Below are 18,205 nucleotides of genomic sequence, written 5' to 3' on the forward strand. Positions count from 1 at the left end.
CTTTCCTTTCCTTTCCTTTCCTTTCCTTTCCTTTCCTTTCCTTTCCTTTCCTTTCCTTTCCTTTCCTTTCCTTTCCTTTCCTTTCCTTTCCTTTCTTTTCTTTTCTTTCTTTCTTTCTTTCTTTCTTTCTTTCTTTCTTTCGACAGAGTTTCTCTGTATAGCCCTGGCTGTCCTGGAACTCACTGTGTAAACCAGGCTAGCCTTGAACTCAGAAATCCACCTGCCTCTGCCTCCCAAGTGCTGGGATTAAAGGTATGTGCCACCACTGCCTGGCTATAGTTCATTTCTCACAACTGACTAATTTAATTAATTGCTTTTTTCCAACTATAAAATATTCTTACTTAGTATTAATTACTTTTTTGTATGGACTAAAGAGGTGATACATTTTATCCTTATTTATGATGTGTAAGGTAGGATCTGAAAATGACATTTGGCTACAAATGCTTTCTCCTAGGTGTTTAGGAGCCATTGTATAAGTTCAAGCCCACACAGTCTTTGAGCTCTGAAATGCACATATTACACCTGATTCCCAATGTCAGTATGGCCTCTTCCCTGACGACAAGAATATAAAACTTTAATCTCACGGCCAGGCCATTATAATAAACTTGAAATTTACACTGCCTCAAATTGGCCTCCTGCATTCCCCTGTTTGCAGAATTAGTGACTATTATATTAAAGAAATCACTTCTATATTTTTATTCCTGTTTTTCTCATCAGCTAATTAAAGTATGGGACTCCCCTCTGGGATAAGATGATGAGTCTTAGAGACAATTCTCTGTCCTGCAGTTAATAGCAGCAGGCGAACATCTCATCCAAATAAACTTTAAGATAGCATTTTTTTAAAGTACATGGGACCAGACACTAATTTTGGGTTAAAAGCAAAGGGCATTACATGAATACTTTTAATTCCCTCTAAGGAAAGCAATCTCTATGCTGAGGTTTGCCTGGTGCAAAGTTAGACCTGGCCTTGGGCAAAACTCCAAGGTAGAGGTGACAGATTACTTTTGCTATAGATGATAGGCAGGGTAATGCCATTTTAAAGCTATTTTTAGGGTGTATTTTGTAATCAAGTTAATTGCTTTTATTACCCATAAGTCAGTTAAACTGTCTATCATCTGACACTTATGACTATGTATATCTTTATGTTGCTTGGGGCACTGTTAAAACTAATGTTCTATAGAAAAACAAAAAGGATCTGTTTATATTCCTACACAGCCCCCCTGAGACTTACAATTTAAACAGCAAAAAATGTACTACATGTCTAAGAATTAAGAAGGGAATGGATTTGTGTTGTGCTAGAATTTAAACCAGGTAGACTCTTGTATACCACCCATCATCTTCCCGTCCCTGTGTGCCCAGTTTCTACAAAGAAGTATAAACCGAGGCTTTCAACAGGCTGAATTGTATGCACATCATACCCAACATTGCAGTGGAAGTATTCACTAATCAAACAATTAGACCTCTGTTTCTCACCTGCCAAATCCCCTCTCCTTACAAATGAGCAAGTTCTCGTGAATTTATTCTGAATACACAGAACTTAGGCAAAATAGTCTTTAGGAAACTTGTTGCAGCTGCACACATGTGCCCTTATATGAAAATACAACCCCTAAATCCACATCTAAGTTGTTCGCTACTTATAGGACCCGCTCCTTTGTGTGTGGCGTCTCATTCAAATGTCTGTTGAACGAATGATTGAAAGTGGCCTTTAGTCTACATTTGTATCCACACCACATCAAACAACCTGCGAAGCCCGTTTTAATTTCCTATAGTTTTGTTGACTTGACTGGTCTTTTGCCATAAGTATGTAAACGATTACTTTCCTTAAATTAAGTGAGAATAAGAACATTCCCTATGTGTAGATTCTTTCTCACCCAGGTCAGACTAGCAAATTCTGTGCCTGCTTAAAAATATGTATGGGACAATAGAAGGTCAATCTATAACCACATTTTAAATACAGTATTATGCATATTTAATAAACTGCTTGCCTTTGAAGTGGATTGACAGGTGAGTGTCAAAGTGTTCATTGACCAAGTGAAGGAAAATCCATTTAATAATGTACAGATAAAATACTGTCTAAAGGTCCGTGGGAGCAGAAGAATTAGTAGAAAAACCAAGAAACCTTTAAAAGATTTCTTAGTGTTTGTTCAGAAGAAAAGAAAATAGGTCAGTGTCTGAAAATTTTAAAATTATAATTGAGTTCAAAATGATATTTGGCTAGAGTCTGACCAATCAGAATTGTAAATTACATTTTTTTCTCTGTTGATTTTAAGGTCCAAATGACATATCCATCTCCAGTACCTAACCTTCTAAAATGTTAGAATATATGCTTCTACTTTGTTTCCTGTGATTTGGAAACAATGTAGAAATCAGCCTAAATTATATATAACAGATTTTCTCTTAATTTTTAATTAACAAGAATCTTTTTTAGATGGGTCAGTGAACAGCATTTGTCACCGCTGTCATAATCAAGCAAGGAATCAACCCATTCTTAATTACAGAGTTTTGTTGACTCTGAAGTTTCATATTTAAAAAAAAATGAGACTCTACTATTTGACCAAATACAAGATTGTTATCACATATAGAAATCTGAAGAAATTATGAATGTCCTTTTGTGTAAGTGGCATGTTAAGGACCATGCCCAACACACGAAATAATTTTTCTTTTAAGCCCTCAGAAAAATGTATTACTGTAAATATTTTAGGTAGTTACTGCAGAATTTACTAGAGAGACCGTGTTATTCTCTCACTAACGTTCTCCTCTATTCATGATGGTGTAGCTGAAGACAAGCTTGGGGAAGCACTGGACCTCCTCAGTCTGTCTGAAAGCAGGGCCAGAATTCCCACAAGATCTTCCTTCCTGTCAGGCTGCTCACTGGGCCAGGGACTGCAGGCAACTGCTTCCCATGGCTTCCTGACCTTCGGAAGCTTGGGACAGCTTTGTGCTGTCATCTCACCAAAATGAGTAACTCTTGATGAAGGTCTTCTAGGGACATGAAACCAGGGTCTGGGTTCCTGTGGAAACCTCACATGGGTTGTCGTCCATGGGACCTGAAGTTTACTAAACCCACCGCCATCTGCCTTTCATATACCTGTCCCTGTAAAGCTATGGAGGGAGAACTATAGCTTTTGGTATTTGGGGGTTTTGCTCCCTTTCTGACTGCTGTGTATAACTCAAACCTTGCATCGTTGTTTATTATCAAAGGAAATGAATGTAACACTAAACATGTCAATACAGAAGGATGTCTGCTCTCCAAAGCGACTAACTTCTCTTTATCCGCCTGACCTTCCGTAAGTTGAGGATCATCTGAGTTGTACTCATGAACTCTTGTATTCCTTGGTTGGTTATTTGCTTGGAAGGCATTTTCATAATGAAGCACTGGATCAGTAAAAGCGGTCAGTAGGAGTCTCCATGCAAGAGAAACTGGAGTTCCCTAACATGCACATGATTTGAAAAAATAAAATTCAAAAAACAAGGTGCCTCGAGATGCTGGCAGTTTTAACATTTTGGAACCAAAAAGCTCTTATGTATATTTACATCCTAACTGCTCAACGTTACCTTACAAGCTTCAATTTAGGAAAAATATACAGTACTTTTGCATATAATGGTACCTTGTGAGCCCCTGAGTCAAGTAGAGAGGATTTAAATACAAAAAGGAAAACAGCCATTAAAAGCACTTACATCGGATGTGGAGGAGATAGTACAAAAGGATTACTTTCCTGGAAGACCAGGATCAGAAACATGCCTATGGAGACCCAAGATCCCTACAGTGCTTAGGGAGGAATCTGGCAGAGAGGGATGCCGGATGGGATGAAGGTAAGTTTTTCTTTGCCGAGGGTCAAGCTCTGATGACACATCACTGTCTTGTTTTAAAAGTGAAGTCAAGTTGTCTTCTGAAGCTGTGTTCAGGCGCCTTCCGCTTGACAGTGATTCTTTGGATTTGAGTTTGGATTTTTCAAGGTCGAGAAATTCAGGACACTGGTAGAAAGATAAGAAAATGCACTTTTACAATTCACTCCAAAAGTGAACTAAAATTATGTTCACATAACTGACCCAGATGTGTATTCTCTACCCAGTTATTGTATGTGACTAAGGGTATTAGCCAACATCTCTCTCCTAAAATGGTCTAGAGATTAAGGGCTCTGTTATCTCAGACGAAGGACTTAACTTTCACTCTAAAGCCAGATTTTAAAGTTCAGTTCAGTTGTGTTTTGTTTCGTTTTCTAAGTATTCAACTTTGAGTTGTGTGGTTTTAATAAAAAAAAAAAGACTGGATTAAATGAAATAAAATCACCATTCCTATCAGAAATTACAGTCTGAACCAACTACAAACAAAGAATAAAAAAATATAGTTGCATGTCTTTCCCATCCATCAAAACCTGTCACAGATAAATTAACTTTTATATCTTAGAAAGATTGTCATTATTTTTCTTCTGACATGCTAACTTCTGTTGGCACGTTGTTTCACTTTCTAGAGTATTTTACATTTAATTTCCACACAGAAATGGTCACAAAATTGTCTACAAATTCTTTTTTTTTTTTTTAGTTTTTAATATTTTTTTTTACATATTTTCCTCAATTACATTTCCAATGCTATCCCCAAAAGTCCTCCATAGCGCCCCCCACTTCCCTACCCACCCATTCCCATTCTTTTGGCCCTGGCATTCCCCTATATTGGGGCATATAAAGTTTGCAAGTCCAATGGGCCTCTCTTTCCANTGATGGCCNACTAGGCCNTCTTTCGATACATATGCAGCTAGAGACAAGAGCTCCGGGGTACTGGTTAGTTCATCATGTTGTTCCAACTATAGGGTTGCAGATCCCTTTAGCTCCTTGGGTACTTTCTCTAGCTTCTCCATTGGGAGCCCTGTGATACATCCAATAGCTGACTGTGAGCATCCACTCCTGTGTTTGCTAGGCCCCTGCATAGTCTCACAAGAGACAGCTATATTAGCGTCCTTTCAGCAAAATCTTGCTAGTGTATGCAACGGTGTCCGCGTTTAGAAGCTGATTCTTTTGATTTTTATTTATTTGCTTTTTAAAAATTAATTATTCCATTCATTTACACACACACACGCACACACACACACACACACACACACACACACACACACACACACAAGCATGTACACATAAATGTTACTGTTTAAATTTTTCTTTAAGTCTGCTATTTGCGAATAGTGATACCTTGATTTCTTCCTTTCCAATTTGTATCCAGTTGACCTCCTTTTGTTGTTTAATTGCTCTGGGTAGAACTTTGAGTACTATATTGAATAAATAGGGAAAGAGTGGGCATCCTTGTCTTGTCCCTGATTTTAGTGGGATTGCTTCAAGTTTCTCTCCATTTAATTTGATGTTGGCTGTTGGTTTGCTGTATATATGTTTTTAATTACGTTTAGGTATGTGCCTTGAATAGTTGATCTTTACAAGACTTTTAACATGAAGGGGTTTTGTATTTTTTCAAAGGTTATTTTACAATCTAATGAGATGATCATGTGATTTTTTCTTTGAGGTGAGTTTGCTTATATTGTGGATTACATTGATAGATTTCCATATATTGAACCATCCCTGCATCCCTGGGATGAAGCCTACTTGATCATGGTTAATGATCATTTTCATGTGTTCATGGATTCGGTTTGTAAGAATATTATTGAGTATTTTTGCATCAAAATTCATAAGGAAGTTGGTCTGAAGTTCTCTTTCTTTGTTGAGTCTTTATGTGGTTCAGGTATCAGCGTAACAGTGACTTTATAAAATGAATTGGGTATTGTTCCTTCTGTTTCTATTTTGTAGAATAGTTTGAGAAGTATTGGCATTGGGTTTTCTCTGATGGTCTGAGAGAATTCTGCACTAAAACCATCTGGCCCTGGGTTTCTTTTGGTTGGGAGAATTTTAATGACTGCTTCTATTTCCTTAGGGGTTATGGGACTGTTTAGATAGTTTATCTGATCCTGAGTTAACCTTGGTGTGTAGTATCTGTCTATAAAATTGTTCATTTCATCTAAATTTTCCAATTTTGTTGAGTATAGGCTTTTGTAGTAGGATCTGAGGATTTTTTTTAAAAAAATAATTTCTCAGTTTCTGTTATGTCTCCCTTTTCATTTCTGATTTTGTTAATTTGGATACTATCTCTGTGTCCTTTAATTAGTTTGGCTAAGAGTTTCTCTATTTTGTTGATTTTCTCAAAGATCTAGCTCTTAGTTTTATTGATTCTTTGTGTAGTTCTCTTTGTTTCTAGTTGGTTGATTTCAGCTCTGAGTTTGATTATTTGCTGCTGTCTACCCTTCTTGGGTGAGTTTGCTTCTTTTAGTTCTAGAGCCTTCAGATGCTGTCAAGCTGCTAGTGTATGCTCTCTTCAGTTTCTTTTTGGAGGCACTCAGAGCTATGAGTTATCCTCTTTGCACTGCTTTCATTTTGTCTCATAAGTTTGGGTATGCTGTGCCTTCATTTTCATTAAGTTCTAGAAAGTCTTTGATTTCTTTCTTTATTTCTTCCCTGACCAATTTAACCCAGAATTGTTCCTGTCTAAAGAAACCACAGGGGCAAACATGATGCAGAGACTGAGAGAAAGACCATCCAGAGACTGCCCAGCTTTGGGATCCATCCCATCTGAAGATACCAAACCCTGACACTATTTCTGATGCCAAGAAGTGCTTGCAAATAGGAGCTTGGTTTGGTTGTCCCTGAGAGGCTCCAAGAGAGATGCAGATACTCACAGTCAAGCATTGTCTGAGCTCAGAGACCCCAATGGAAGAGTTAGGGGAAGGATTGAATGAGTTGAAGGGGATTGCAGCCCCATAGGAAGAACAACACTATCAACTATTCAGACCCCTCAGAGTTCCCAGGGACTAAATTGCCAACCAAATAGTACATGTGGGTTCTTCCATCCCCCCCCCCATCCCCATATATGAAGTGGAGGATTGCATTATCTGACATCAGGGAGATGCTAAAGGGGCGAGGCAGGCATGGATGGGCAGGTGGGAGGGGGAGCACTATCTTAGAGGCATAGGGGAGCAAGAGAGGGAAAGGAGGCTTGTGGAGGGGAAACCAGGAAGGGGAACAGCATTTGAAATGCAAACAAATAATATAAATTTAAAAAAAAATGTCTGCCGTTTGCAACTTTTAAGGGCGCATACTGCAAAACACAGGCCCAGTTTACAGAAACCCTTGAGCATAAACAGATGGGAACAGAAATCCATGCTTTCCATAAGTGAGTCTTACTCAGGTGATCTCTGGAGATATGCTCAAAGAGTCACGGTCAGTTTTGCAATGTCTACACTCACCTGTGAGGAGGGGCTGAAACTCCGGTCAGTCTTAATGGATGCTCTGGGGTGACTGGTTCTCAACAGACGGAGGATGGGCCTCTGGTACTCTGCTCCTGCAGTCACCATGCTGTAGGCTGGAGGGACTACCGTGGTTTGTTTCTGCAGGAGCTGCAAGATGGCCTGGATGTCCGTTGTCATTTGGGATTCAAGTCTGAAAGATATAGAAAAGGGAGAGATAGTTTTAAATAGTCCTAACCTGCAAAAACATCTGAGACCATATCAGCAGTGCCAACAAACAGAATTACAAGGAGCTGCTTTAAACAGGAGGGGGAGGACAGAGACTCTCTCCCACTTGACCCTTTCCATAGAGTCAATTACTCTGATACAGACCATTGATTTCTTATGGGTATACTAACAGAAAAAGAGAGTTCATACAATAAGCTTTATCTTTACAAAACTTTATTGATTTTGACATATAAAGCACATTTGGAATATTGTGATCAGCAATCATTTGATTTCCCCCTCAGTCAAAGATGAATTTGATAACATGCTTCTTTATGATTACAACATCTCAGGAAAACATCTTGCAAAACTTTGTATTTTCACTATGTACTGGCTAGTATTGTGTCATTTTTACACACAAACTAGAGCTAATGTGAAAGATAGGAACTGCAATTGGAAAGACACCTCCATATGAGTGACTGTAGGGTATTTTCTTAATTAGTGATCAGTGTAGGAGGACCCAGTCCATTGTGGGTGGTGTCTTGGTTGGTGGTCCTGGGTTCTATGAGTAAGCAAATGGAGCAAGCCACCAGGAGCAAGGCAGTAAGCAGCACCCCTCCATGGCCTCTGTATCAGCTCCTGCCTCCAGGTTCCTGCCCTGTGTGAGTTCCTGTCCTGACTTCCCTTGATGACTACTGTGATATGGAAGTTTAGGTCTAATAAACCTTTTCCTCCTCAGATTGCTGTGGTCATGGTACCTTTAAATAAAATTCTAGAGAAAATGACAAAATGCATGGTTTGTGCCAGGTCCAAAGGAAACTCCAAATCTCCCAACTCCAAGGCTGTCCAAGTAATCCAGAAATGAGCTCAAACTGGACATAGGGGGATTTCTGGCAGTTAGAGAAAAGTCTGCATTCTTGTGAAACCAGTTCCCACTGGCAAGAAGGAGTCATTTCCCTTACCTCCATCAAAAGGGACATAGAGATAATTAACAGATACCTCTGGAACTTACCAACTTACCAAGGTGGTCTCCAGGCTCCCTCAGTCTCTTCTCACTTGGTGTATATCTCAAAGTGTCTGCTAGCCTTCTGGCCTATCTCAGCTCCATCTCTACCCTAAACTCTCTCCAGCTCCTGGGCATCCCTCCCTCCAGATTCTCATCTTGCCTCTAACCCAACAGTGTTTCCTTCTTCAGCCTCCTGGTATTCTCACTTTGTTCCTATATTCTCTGCTCTTCTAGTATTCTCACCATGCTTTCCGTGTACTGTCTCCTGCTCTTCCCCCCATTCCCCCATCCAATAATCTGCTCTGGACTCTTCCAGATGCTTCTGGCTGTTTTGTGTTTCAAAAAATGAAATAAAATACAAGATACCATAGAGCATTCATGTCAGCAGTTACTTTCCTGAGCCTCCTCACATGCATCTGGTGCTGAAATCTTCACATACAGCTTGATTGCCCTGTGTGGACAGCTTAAGATAAGGGGTTTTGTGGGTGTAAGAACAAGATTTGAACTATGTGCAATTTTAGAAAGTTCCTTGAATTATCTTATTTGTGCTTGTGATTGAGCACAGAATCAAGAGAGAGAGAATAGTAAAATTTAGAACTATCTTCTTAATTAAATACACATACTTGTGGAAATTAGCTTTGATTTTTAAAAGAATAAAAATCTGGAAAACATTATAGAAGCTGTATATGATTTTTCACTTTAATTTTTGAGATAATATCTTTCTGTGCAGGGAGGCCTGTCTAGCCTATACTTACTTCTCTTCAAGTGTTTGGAACTAATGGGTTTACAGGTGTGCCAGACACAAGGTTCTTATTGCCTTTTAATATTAACATTAACAATAAGAATCGTTCTTTTCCAATTATAGTATATTCTTATAGATTTTTCTTTCATTGATAAATATAACTGGAGAGTGCACTGGTATTCCTCATACTAATGGAAAGAAGGAAACACTTGAAATGTAAATAAATAAAATATCCAATTAAAAAAAAAAAAGAAAAATGAGTTTTCTACTTGCAGAAAAACACTTTATTGTTCAGGTGTTTACTGTATAAAAGATATTTTTGTAACTATGCATGTAAATTATATAATAATTATGTAAATGATCTATATTTGTTACCCAGTGCTAAATTAATATAGTGCTATAAAATATAAATATCTGGTTGTGTCATATAAATGTCACTGCTGCACACTGAAGATGGAAAAAAATGCAGGTATCAGCTGGTTGATACCAAAATGTCCTACGTAATTACAGAATTATCTACACCAAAAATTCTTCTCTTCTTTAACTCATTCAGAATCATTTTGTGATGGGACAAGGCAGGGCAAAGGTTCTTCCATCTAGTATTCTTGCTGAGGTCATTTCCGTTTGAACTAGAATTTGATCTCTTTGATGGAAAATTCCATGGAAATCTACCCAACTCTACTTTAGGAATGAAAGGTCAGAATATACTAGCTAACTTGTCTTGCTTCTATTAAACTGCTTGTTTTTGCAAAGCTCCCTGTGGCTGCTGAGCAAGACACCTGACTAGGGGGGTCACACCTAGGTCCTCCAAATACTTGGGTGTGGTCCCAGCAGGCTAGAATAAAGTCTTTCAATTGGCTATGCACTGTGTGTAAATGCTCGTCTTTGGTGAGCAACCCATAACTATTTCTCTTCCCCCCTAGTCCTGAAATAGTAAATTCAAACCTCTTCATAGCATTTGTACAAATTTATCCTGTCAATGGCAACATCTAAATAGTGGATGGATTACAGCAAGTTCTTTGCTACTGTTGCCAAGATACACCGTGAATGCAAAACGACTTAGCTGTGGATTCTGGAATAAATGCTTCATTGACAAGTTGGATTCAATATGATGATATTTCTGAGTCCTGAAAAGCTTTTGTTAAACAACAGCAGTCTCTGAGAGAAAAAAAAGATATCCTTTTAATAGATTCTGTTTTTAAAATGTCTATGGCAGACACATTCACAGGAAGGTAGGTCTTCAGCAGCCATATGCCTGATAACTGTGGTCTGCTACTGTGACAGGGACTCACTCATGTGAGACCATCATTGTCAGGGAAAATGGCTGATGCAGAGTGAACCTGGAGACCATTTATGTTAATTCTACTTAGATAAGAGCATGGACTGTCTCTATCAGCTTGGCTGAGCTGTTTGTTGCAAGAAAATTTTTCCTAAGGAAAAAATAAGACTAAGAGCTAGGTTTATGGGCACAGAAATATCTACAGATCAGCTCATCTGAACAGGTTTCTAATCAAACACTTTCAAGTCTTTCTATAGCAGTCTCACCTCTCTTTGCTCTTCAGTTCCAACATAGTATGTCAGGAATTTACCACATTTGTTTTCTTTTAGGGTTTAGATATAAATTGTATCTCCAGAAGGCTTCAGTGTTAAAGGATCAATTCTAGGCAGGTTAATCCAATCATTGAAGAGTGACTTAACCACTATGTTAATCCACTGGTAGGTTTGTGATTTGATGGGCCTACTTGGAAGCAATGGAAACCTTCATAGTTGAGGCCAAGTTAGAGGAAGTGCATCCAGGAGGGTGTATCCTTGGGTACTCTATGGTGTCTCAGGCACCATTCTGGTATTCTCTGTGTTCCCTGGATGCCTTCAGACAAGCAACTGTGCCTACCATGTTCTCCTGACATCATATTTTCCCTCATCAGAGCGCACCAAACCACAGAAGATAACATCTGAAACTGGAAGCCAATGCAAAACTTCCCTCCTTTGAAACTGCTCCTCTAGCACTACTTGTCACAGGCTGGAAAAATCAGTCTAGTTCCCTAACTTGACCACAGTGTCCTGTGAACCCTGGACCTTGTAGTGACTTTTATGAAGCTTGATGCAGTTGACTATCACAGTTTCCTTTCATATATTATTTTTAACACTTTTCAAAATTATTTCTTTTATATTTTGTGATTATAATATAATGACATCATTTTGCTTTGCCCTTCCTCCTCCGTCCAAACTTTTCCATATACCCCTTCTTACTTTCAAATTCATGATCTCTTTTTACATTAATAGTTGTTACACACAGATATGTATATTATATTATGCATATACATATATTCCTAAATTCCTAAGTACAGTATACACACACACACATATACATACATATTTAAAAATTTCAAGATTTTAAAAAATTAATTAGGTGATTGATATTTGGGTAGGGCATATCAGCAAAGGAGGGTATGGTAGTAAGTGTCTTTACAATGAATAATATTTAGTTTCATGCTATGGTCATGACTATTTGCTGAGATAGAATAGAGTCTTTTAAGACTAAAGTACTTAGAATTACAGGGAGGTAAACAGAAGTTCCATTTTTCCATTATTTTTAAAATACCAAATAATCTAGTTTTATGGGTTTTTCCTGATTAATAAAGTTGTAGAAAAAGAATAGTTTTACTCAAAGATCTGTTATTAATCAGACATGACATAAGGTAGGAAGGAGAGATGAAAACACCATGATGAATAATAATTGAATGTGATCTCATTTTTGGCAGGACATGTATAGGATCATAGTTTGGATTCCCAGAACCCACATGAAAAGCTGGGCAGTTATGACTACCATCTTTAATCCCAGCATTCAGGAGGCAGTGAGGAGAAATCATGAGAGAAATCTGGATTGCTATGGTAGCCAACTGACAAGCTTCGAGTTCAGCTGAGACACTTCAAGTGAATACATGTTAGAAAATAATCAAGATGGACATCCAGTGTCAACTTTGACCTCTACACATGCACACATATATATATATAAGCATAACCTGAATATGTACACATGTGCACACCACACAAACACTAAAATAAGAAAGTGAAGGACACGGATAATAAATTGTGACAGTGAATGCATCAGCATTCAATGTCACGACAGTCGCAGGCAGACACATTGCTTTGTGTGTTCGGCAAGGAAAGGCCATGGACAACAACTTTTACATCTCTTAGGTCATCTTATCTGTGGTCCTTGGTCTAGCAGCATTGAATATTGCTGGCAGCCTGTTTAAGTGTGGACTCTGCAAACTCCAGACCTATTGTCTTATAATTTGCGCTTCTACAACTTACCCAGTGAAATGAGTGCATGTCAAAGCTTAAGAAGCTCTGTTGTGGGATCAAGCCTTTATAATTTCTCCAACTATGTATATATATGGGCACACCATATAAATAAATAAGCACACTTATATAAACCTTTAAGCTCACATGCAGATTAATTGGTCATTAATGCTGAAAAAAGGTATCTTAGTTGTATTTGTTTTGATTAGATTTTATATTTATATTTGAAATGGACAACAGTATAAGAATTCACAGATCGGGATTTGAATAAATGTAAACCAGGGTACACTGTACTCTCAGAAGAGAGTAGAGTCTATACTAGGCTTTTCAGTTTTATTTCCTATATGTTTTACTTTGTAGAACAAATTGGAGAAGAGAAGCTGTTGAAGGTGGAGTTGAATAAAAACATCATGTTTTGAACTTTAAAATTGGCTAAGCAATGTTATGATATAAAACATTAGTGAAGATACCAGAGATAATTGAAAAATTAGTCAAGAAGAACTGCTAATTGTGGTAACAAGCCAAAACATGCTTAGAAAGCACTTGCAGATGCTGGGAGCATGTCAAAAGATATTTAGTCCTATTTTTATCTGAGGAAAAATATGTAACATATGCTAATATAAGAAAACAATCACTATTATTACTAATAGGTGGTTAAAATCAAATGTGTTCTTGTCATATATATTTAAAGGTTTCTACTTTCAGTTCTAGGACACATAGAAAACAAATTTTTGAAAAACAATTTTATACATCTTTTAAACATTTTTGGTATCAATGTCTAGACAACAAAAACTGGACACAATAATTTTGTTTTTAGTCATAAAGACTGGTGCAAACCTAGGCATTTATGTGAAGCAGGAGAATGCCAGTAAAACAGATAAAGTAAAATGATTAAGCATGATCTAACTGCACACACACATTCTATTTTTATACAGCATGTGTGGTCTCTATGTTCAAATGGACTTTACTTTGAAGTTGTGAATCTTGAAGAATGTATACTTGTACTAGTTGTGTAGAAATGTTTTCTTGTTACTATTCATTAAGCAATGCAGAGTAACAATTCCAGACATAGCGATTACATTTTATTATGACTTATGGTAATGTAGACCTGATTTAAATTATGCAGGAGGATTCTGTGTAAGTTACATGCAAATGGTGTTATTTTATATAAAAAGTTGAGCATACATAGGTTTTGGTCCCTAAGTGATATCCTGGAACCAATCTTTTGTGGATATTAGGATATGACTGTAAAAGAGAAACAATGTGGTTGATAGGTATGAAAAACATGATTCTAGGAATGTTTAAATGACTTCATCCAGTTAGCCTATAAATAGTTTAGTGAACATAGTTAAGATTTACCAGTGATTCTCAACATTTCTGATGGTGTAACCCTTTAATAAAGTGTCTCATGTTGTAGTGATCCTCAACCATAAAATTGTTTTGTTGTTCTTTATAACTGTAATTTTGCTATTATAAAATAGAATGTAAACTTATGATATGCAGAATATCTGATATGCTACCTCTATGGGGTTGCGAGCCACAGGTTAAGGATCATTGACCTAAGCTAAGAAATTCTGTATACTGTGTTGGTATTTTGCTAATCAAATCACTGCTGTCTCCATCATTTACTTTCTCTCTTTCCCAAGAAGAGCAACATCTATTGCCATTACCAGCATAATCTGAACAAGTAGAATTAAGTGCAGAAAATAAGTAAATCATATTAGCTACTTTCCCATGGCTGTGATCTAATATTTGACAAAAAGCACCTTGAAAAACTGGAGGTTTATAGGCTCAGAGTTTGAGGGTACAGTCTATCATGGAAAGGAAGGTGTCAGAGTTGGGATTTTATTGCTGTGATGAGACACTTTGACCACAGAAATTCTTAAAAAGGAAATTATTTAACTGGAGCTGGCTTACAGTTCAGAGGGTTAGTCCATTATCATCATGCAGGAAATATGGTAGCCTGCAGGCAGACATGGCACTGGAGAAGGAATTGCCTTGATCCACAGGCAGAGTAGCCGACTGTGTGCTACACAGAGTGTAGCTTGAGCATTTAAGACCTCAAAGCCCACCCCCACAGTGACACACTTCCTTCAACAAGGTCACACCTACTCCAACAAGGCCACACACCCTAATGGTACTACTCCCCATGGGCCAGGTATTTAAACACATGAGCCTATGTGGGCCATTCCTATTCATACCACCCCAGAAGGCATTGAAGTAAGAAAGGCTCTCATCTGTGACAGCAGGAGCACGAAGCTGCTTTCTTATATCTGGGTAGACCAGGAAGCAGAGACAGGTCAGGAATTGTGTTGGGCTATACATTTCATAGCTGCCTGCAGTGATATCCTTCCTCCAGCTCAAATGTCATAGTTTCTGAAACAATATCATTTGCTGGGCAGTCATACATACAATCAACATTATATAGATTCAACATATAATCCTAGGTGGTGGGCATACCATATCCATACCATTCTATAAGCAAATCATTCGTGTTATATGGACAAAATTTAGATATTTTGAATATGGATGAGTAATTTGGAGATAGTATAGACACACACACACACATATTTAGGTAATAGCGCTGTTTATGAAAGCTTGAATGGAAATGTGATGTAACAAGAAAGGTGGGTAGTTATGAAAGACATCTCTTTCATAAGACCTTACTCTCCTGGCAGCCATGGGTCAATAATTCAGCCCCAAGTTAAGCCAACTTCTAATTACACTTGATGTATTCTAATTTCAGTGCCTCATATGCTTTGTCTATAAAAGCCTGGTGAATCCTGTGACTGTTGAGGCTAACTGTAGAGCCATGGCTATAGCATGGTATTCTAGGCCAGCAGATGCCACTTATATTTAAGTTGAGTTTTTGTCTATAGGTCTTCTGGTTCTTGTGTCCACACTACTGACAGTTTTGGTCGGGGGAAAGAAACAACACTTAATTCAAGCCTGTATTGGCTCTTTAAATTTAAATTGGTCAAAAACATCTAGAAGAGACAAGCAAATCTCTGAGATCTGAGTCTGATTGCACTACAGAGCATAGACAAGCCAAGGTTATGTAGGGAGACTGTGCCTCAAAAAAAAAAAAAACCTGTTAGAAAATATAAAACCTGATGGCTGCCCTGAGTGTGTTTGGAAATTTGTTTTATGCAGTGTTGACTTTCAGTTATACCATAAAGTAAGGTATCTTAAATACATTTCCTGCAAGTTGATCAAAAGGCATGCTACCTGAACCCTTGTTAGACAACTTTCTCCTCTCTTCCCCATTCTCCTCATACACCATTCTTCTCTGTCAGTAGTGTGGACTCAAGAACCAGAAGACCTGTAGACAAAAACTCAACTTACATATAAGTGGCATCTGCTGGCCTAGAATACCATGCTATAGCCATGGCTCATCAGCTAGCCTCAATAGTCACAGGATTCACCAGGCTTTTATAGACAAAGCATATGAGGCGCTGAAATTAGAATACATCAAGTGTAATTAGAAGTTGGCTTAACTTGGGGATACATTATCGGTCCAGGGCTGCCAGGAGAGTAAGGTCTTATGAAAGAGATGTCTTTCATAACTGCCCACCTTTCTTGTTACATCACATTTCCATTCAAACTTTCATAGACAGTGCTATTACCTAAATATGTGTGTGTGTGTGTGTGTGTGTGTCTATACTGTTTCCAAACTACTCATCTATATTCAAAATATGTGAATTTTGTTCATATAAGATACATGATTTGCTTATAGAATGGTCTGGATATGGCATGCCCACAACCTAGGATTATATGTTGAACCCATATGAAGTTGAATGTATGTATCTTTCCCCAGACCAAAACTGTTCCTCTTAGTATATTGTCTAGATAAAAGAAAAGAGGAAAAGCGAGGTTTTCATTTTACTTGTGAAGTTTTAAAAATATTAACATTTTTGAATAGTTGATGAGAAATCAGTCTTTTTTATGTCACAGCACAGGATTAACTCAGGAAAAAGAAGTGAATAGTATACAGGGATTAAAAGGAGGCAGTTGTCAGTTAAAAAGTGAAATGTAAATTATTTTGAGGCCATGAAGGAGCTTTTAAGGTAACCAATTCAGATGACATACAAATGGAATGGTATGTAAATGTAGGTTCTTGATGGCAAAAGGATCCTGAATTTAGTCTTCCTTGACTAAATAAATAAATTCCTCTTTTTCTTTGACCACTGATTTACCTGTTAAGTTGCTCTTGAAGTAAATCTAACCTTTGCTCCACTTCCCCATAGGTGAGGTCGCTTTCAGTCTCAGAGACGCCCCAGGCAGCTCTCTGAAGTCCTGAAGGACTACATTCTTCAGGTTGAGCCCTGGCAGGCTCTCTTTCCCAGCTGTGTGTATCAGTGATATCTGTGAGAAAGAATACGACATGTCAGATTTTTTAGAAGCTCCTTAGTAATACAAAGACACTTGCAAGGCAGACTGGAAGAATCTCCAGGCATAATCCATGACAGAGAACCAAAGGATTTCAAAGATATGACAATCTCCATTTCCAATCAGTACCAGAATCTTTGACTTAAGAGCCAGTCTTATCTCCACCTATTTTCATAAGATTCAAATTTTATCACCTGTCATTATACTTGACTTTGACATTTTTCATTTTTTTTTGTTAATGCTGAGAAGACATGATGAATAAACTCAAATTGACCCAGATAACTGTAATTTTACACTTTTTTGTGAGAAAAGAGCAAGTTTTGTTTACAACACTCTACCTAAAAGTAAGACTGTTAAGACCCCTACCCATAAGTTAATTTTCACATATTTTTGCTCAGTGTAAAGGTTTAGAGGGAAATGTGAGTCTTCGGGATGTTTTCTTAGGCCAACACAGCCTGGTGTTGAGCCAAGGAGCCACCTTCTCTCAGAGATGAGAAGCCTTCAAGGTCTGCTGCTATTCTGGGCTTCCAAGTTTCTTAGAGGTCCTCTTGCACTATATGAACATAGTCACATTGCTTTTTGGAGTTTTCTTCCTGTGAGTCTCTTATTATTAATATATTTATGTCAATATACTTTAAGATAGCCTGCTTATGTGTTTGATTCCACATGTCTGGTGTGTCAGGTGTTCAGTTTTAGACTCGGCTAAGCATGGAGGAACTGAAGACCCAGGCTCTGTGTGAATTTGAAAAATGTAATAGAGAGGGATTGTGATCGTTTCTTATATAATGATTTACTTTTGAATCGTTTCTCCTAAAACTCTCCATTTTCATGCTATTGGTATTTGGAGGTGAACGTATACTACTTTCTTCCTCATTTTTTGTCAGTACATTTCGTTCTCTAAATCCATGTCTACAAAATGGATGAAGAAAGTCACCTGGATCTGGGAGGTTTTCTCAGAGATTAAAGAGAGCTAATTCTTCCTGGGAGGGCTGGGGGCAGGAACGAGATGCCCCAAATGGATCTCTGCTTTTCCATGGGAGTGGTTTTCAGTTACAGAATGTGATTGGGTTTTGATAGACATTTTTGAAAGAGAGTCTTGACAGGTAGCTATGATTAAACGGCAAAGAAAGTTATTACATAAAGTTAGGGAATTTACAGCCTCAGCGATTTAAAAAAGCCTGCATGGCAAGTAACTAAATTTGGGCAGGATTAGCTATGATTCTCGAAATAGGGAACCTAGCAGTGGGACTTCCTTTCCATGTCTTTTCTAAAAGCACG

The 18,205-nt window shown here is 37.9% G+C and overlaps 1 protein-coding gene across 5 annotated transcripts in view; it reads right to left on the reverse strand.

Moving 5' to 3' along the window:
- Positions 1 to 277: 277 nt before the first annotated feature.
- Kcnh7 (potassium voltage-gated channel subfamily H member 7) overlaps positions 278 to 18,205 on the reverse strand; it is a 456,981-nt gene continuing 439,053 nt past the window's right edge. For all 5 annotated transcript variants that reach the window (XM_021154171.2, XM_029472738.1, XM_021154157.2 and 2 more), the window contains 3 exons: positions 16,735 to 16,903; positions 7,281 to 7,473; positions 278 to 3,975 (listed from right to left, as the gene is read on the reverse strand). In XM_021154171.2, the coding sequence (XP_021009830.2) occupies positions 3,709 to 3,975; positions 7,281 to 7,473; positions 16,735 to 16,903 (629 nt within the window). In that variant the 3' untranslated portion in view covers positions 278 to 3,708. The remainder of the gene's footprint in view (positions 3,976 to 7,280; positions 7,474 to 16,734; positions 16,904 to 18,205) is intronic.

Source organism: Mus caroli, chromosome 2 (assembly GCF_900094665.2).
Source record: "Mus caroli chromosome 2, CAROLI_EIJ_v1.1, whole genome shotgun sequence".
In the NCBI taxonomy this organism is placed as follows: domain Eukaryota; kingdom Metazoa; phylum Chordata; class Mammalia; order Rodentia; family Muridae; genus Mus; species Mus caroli.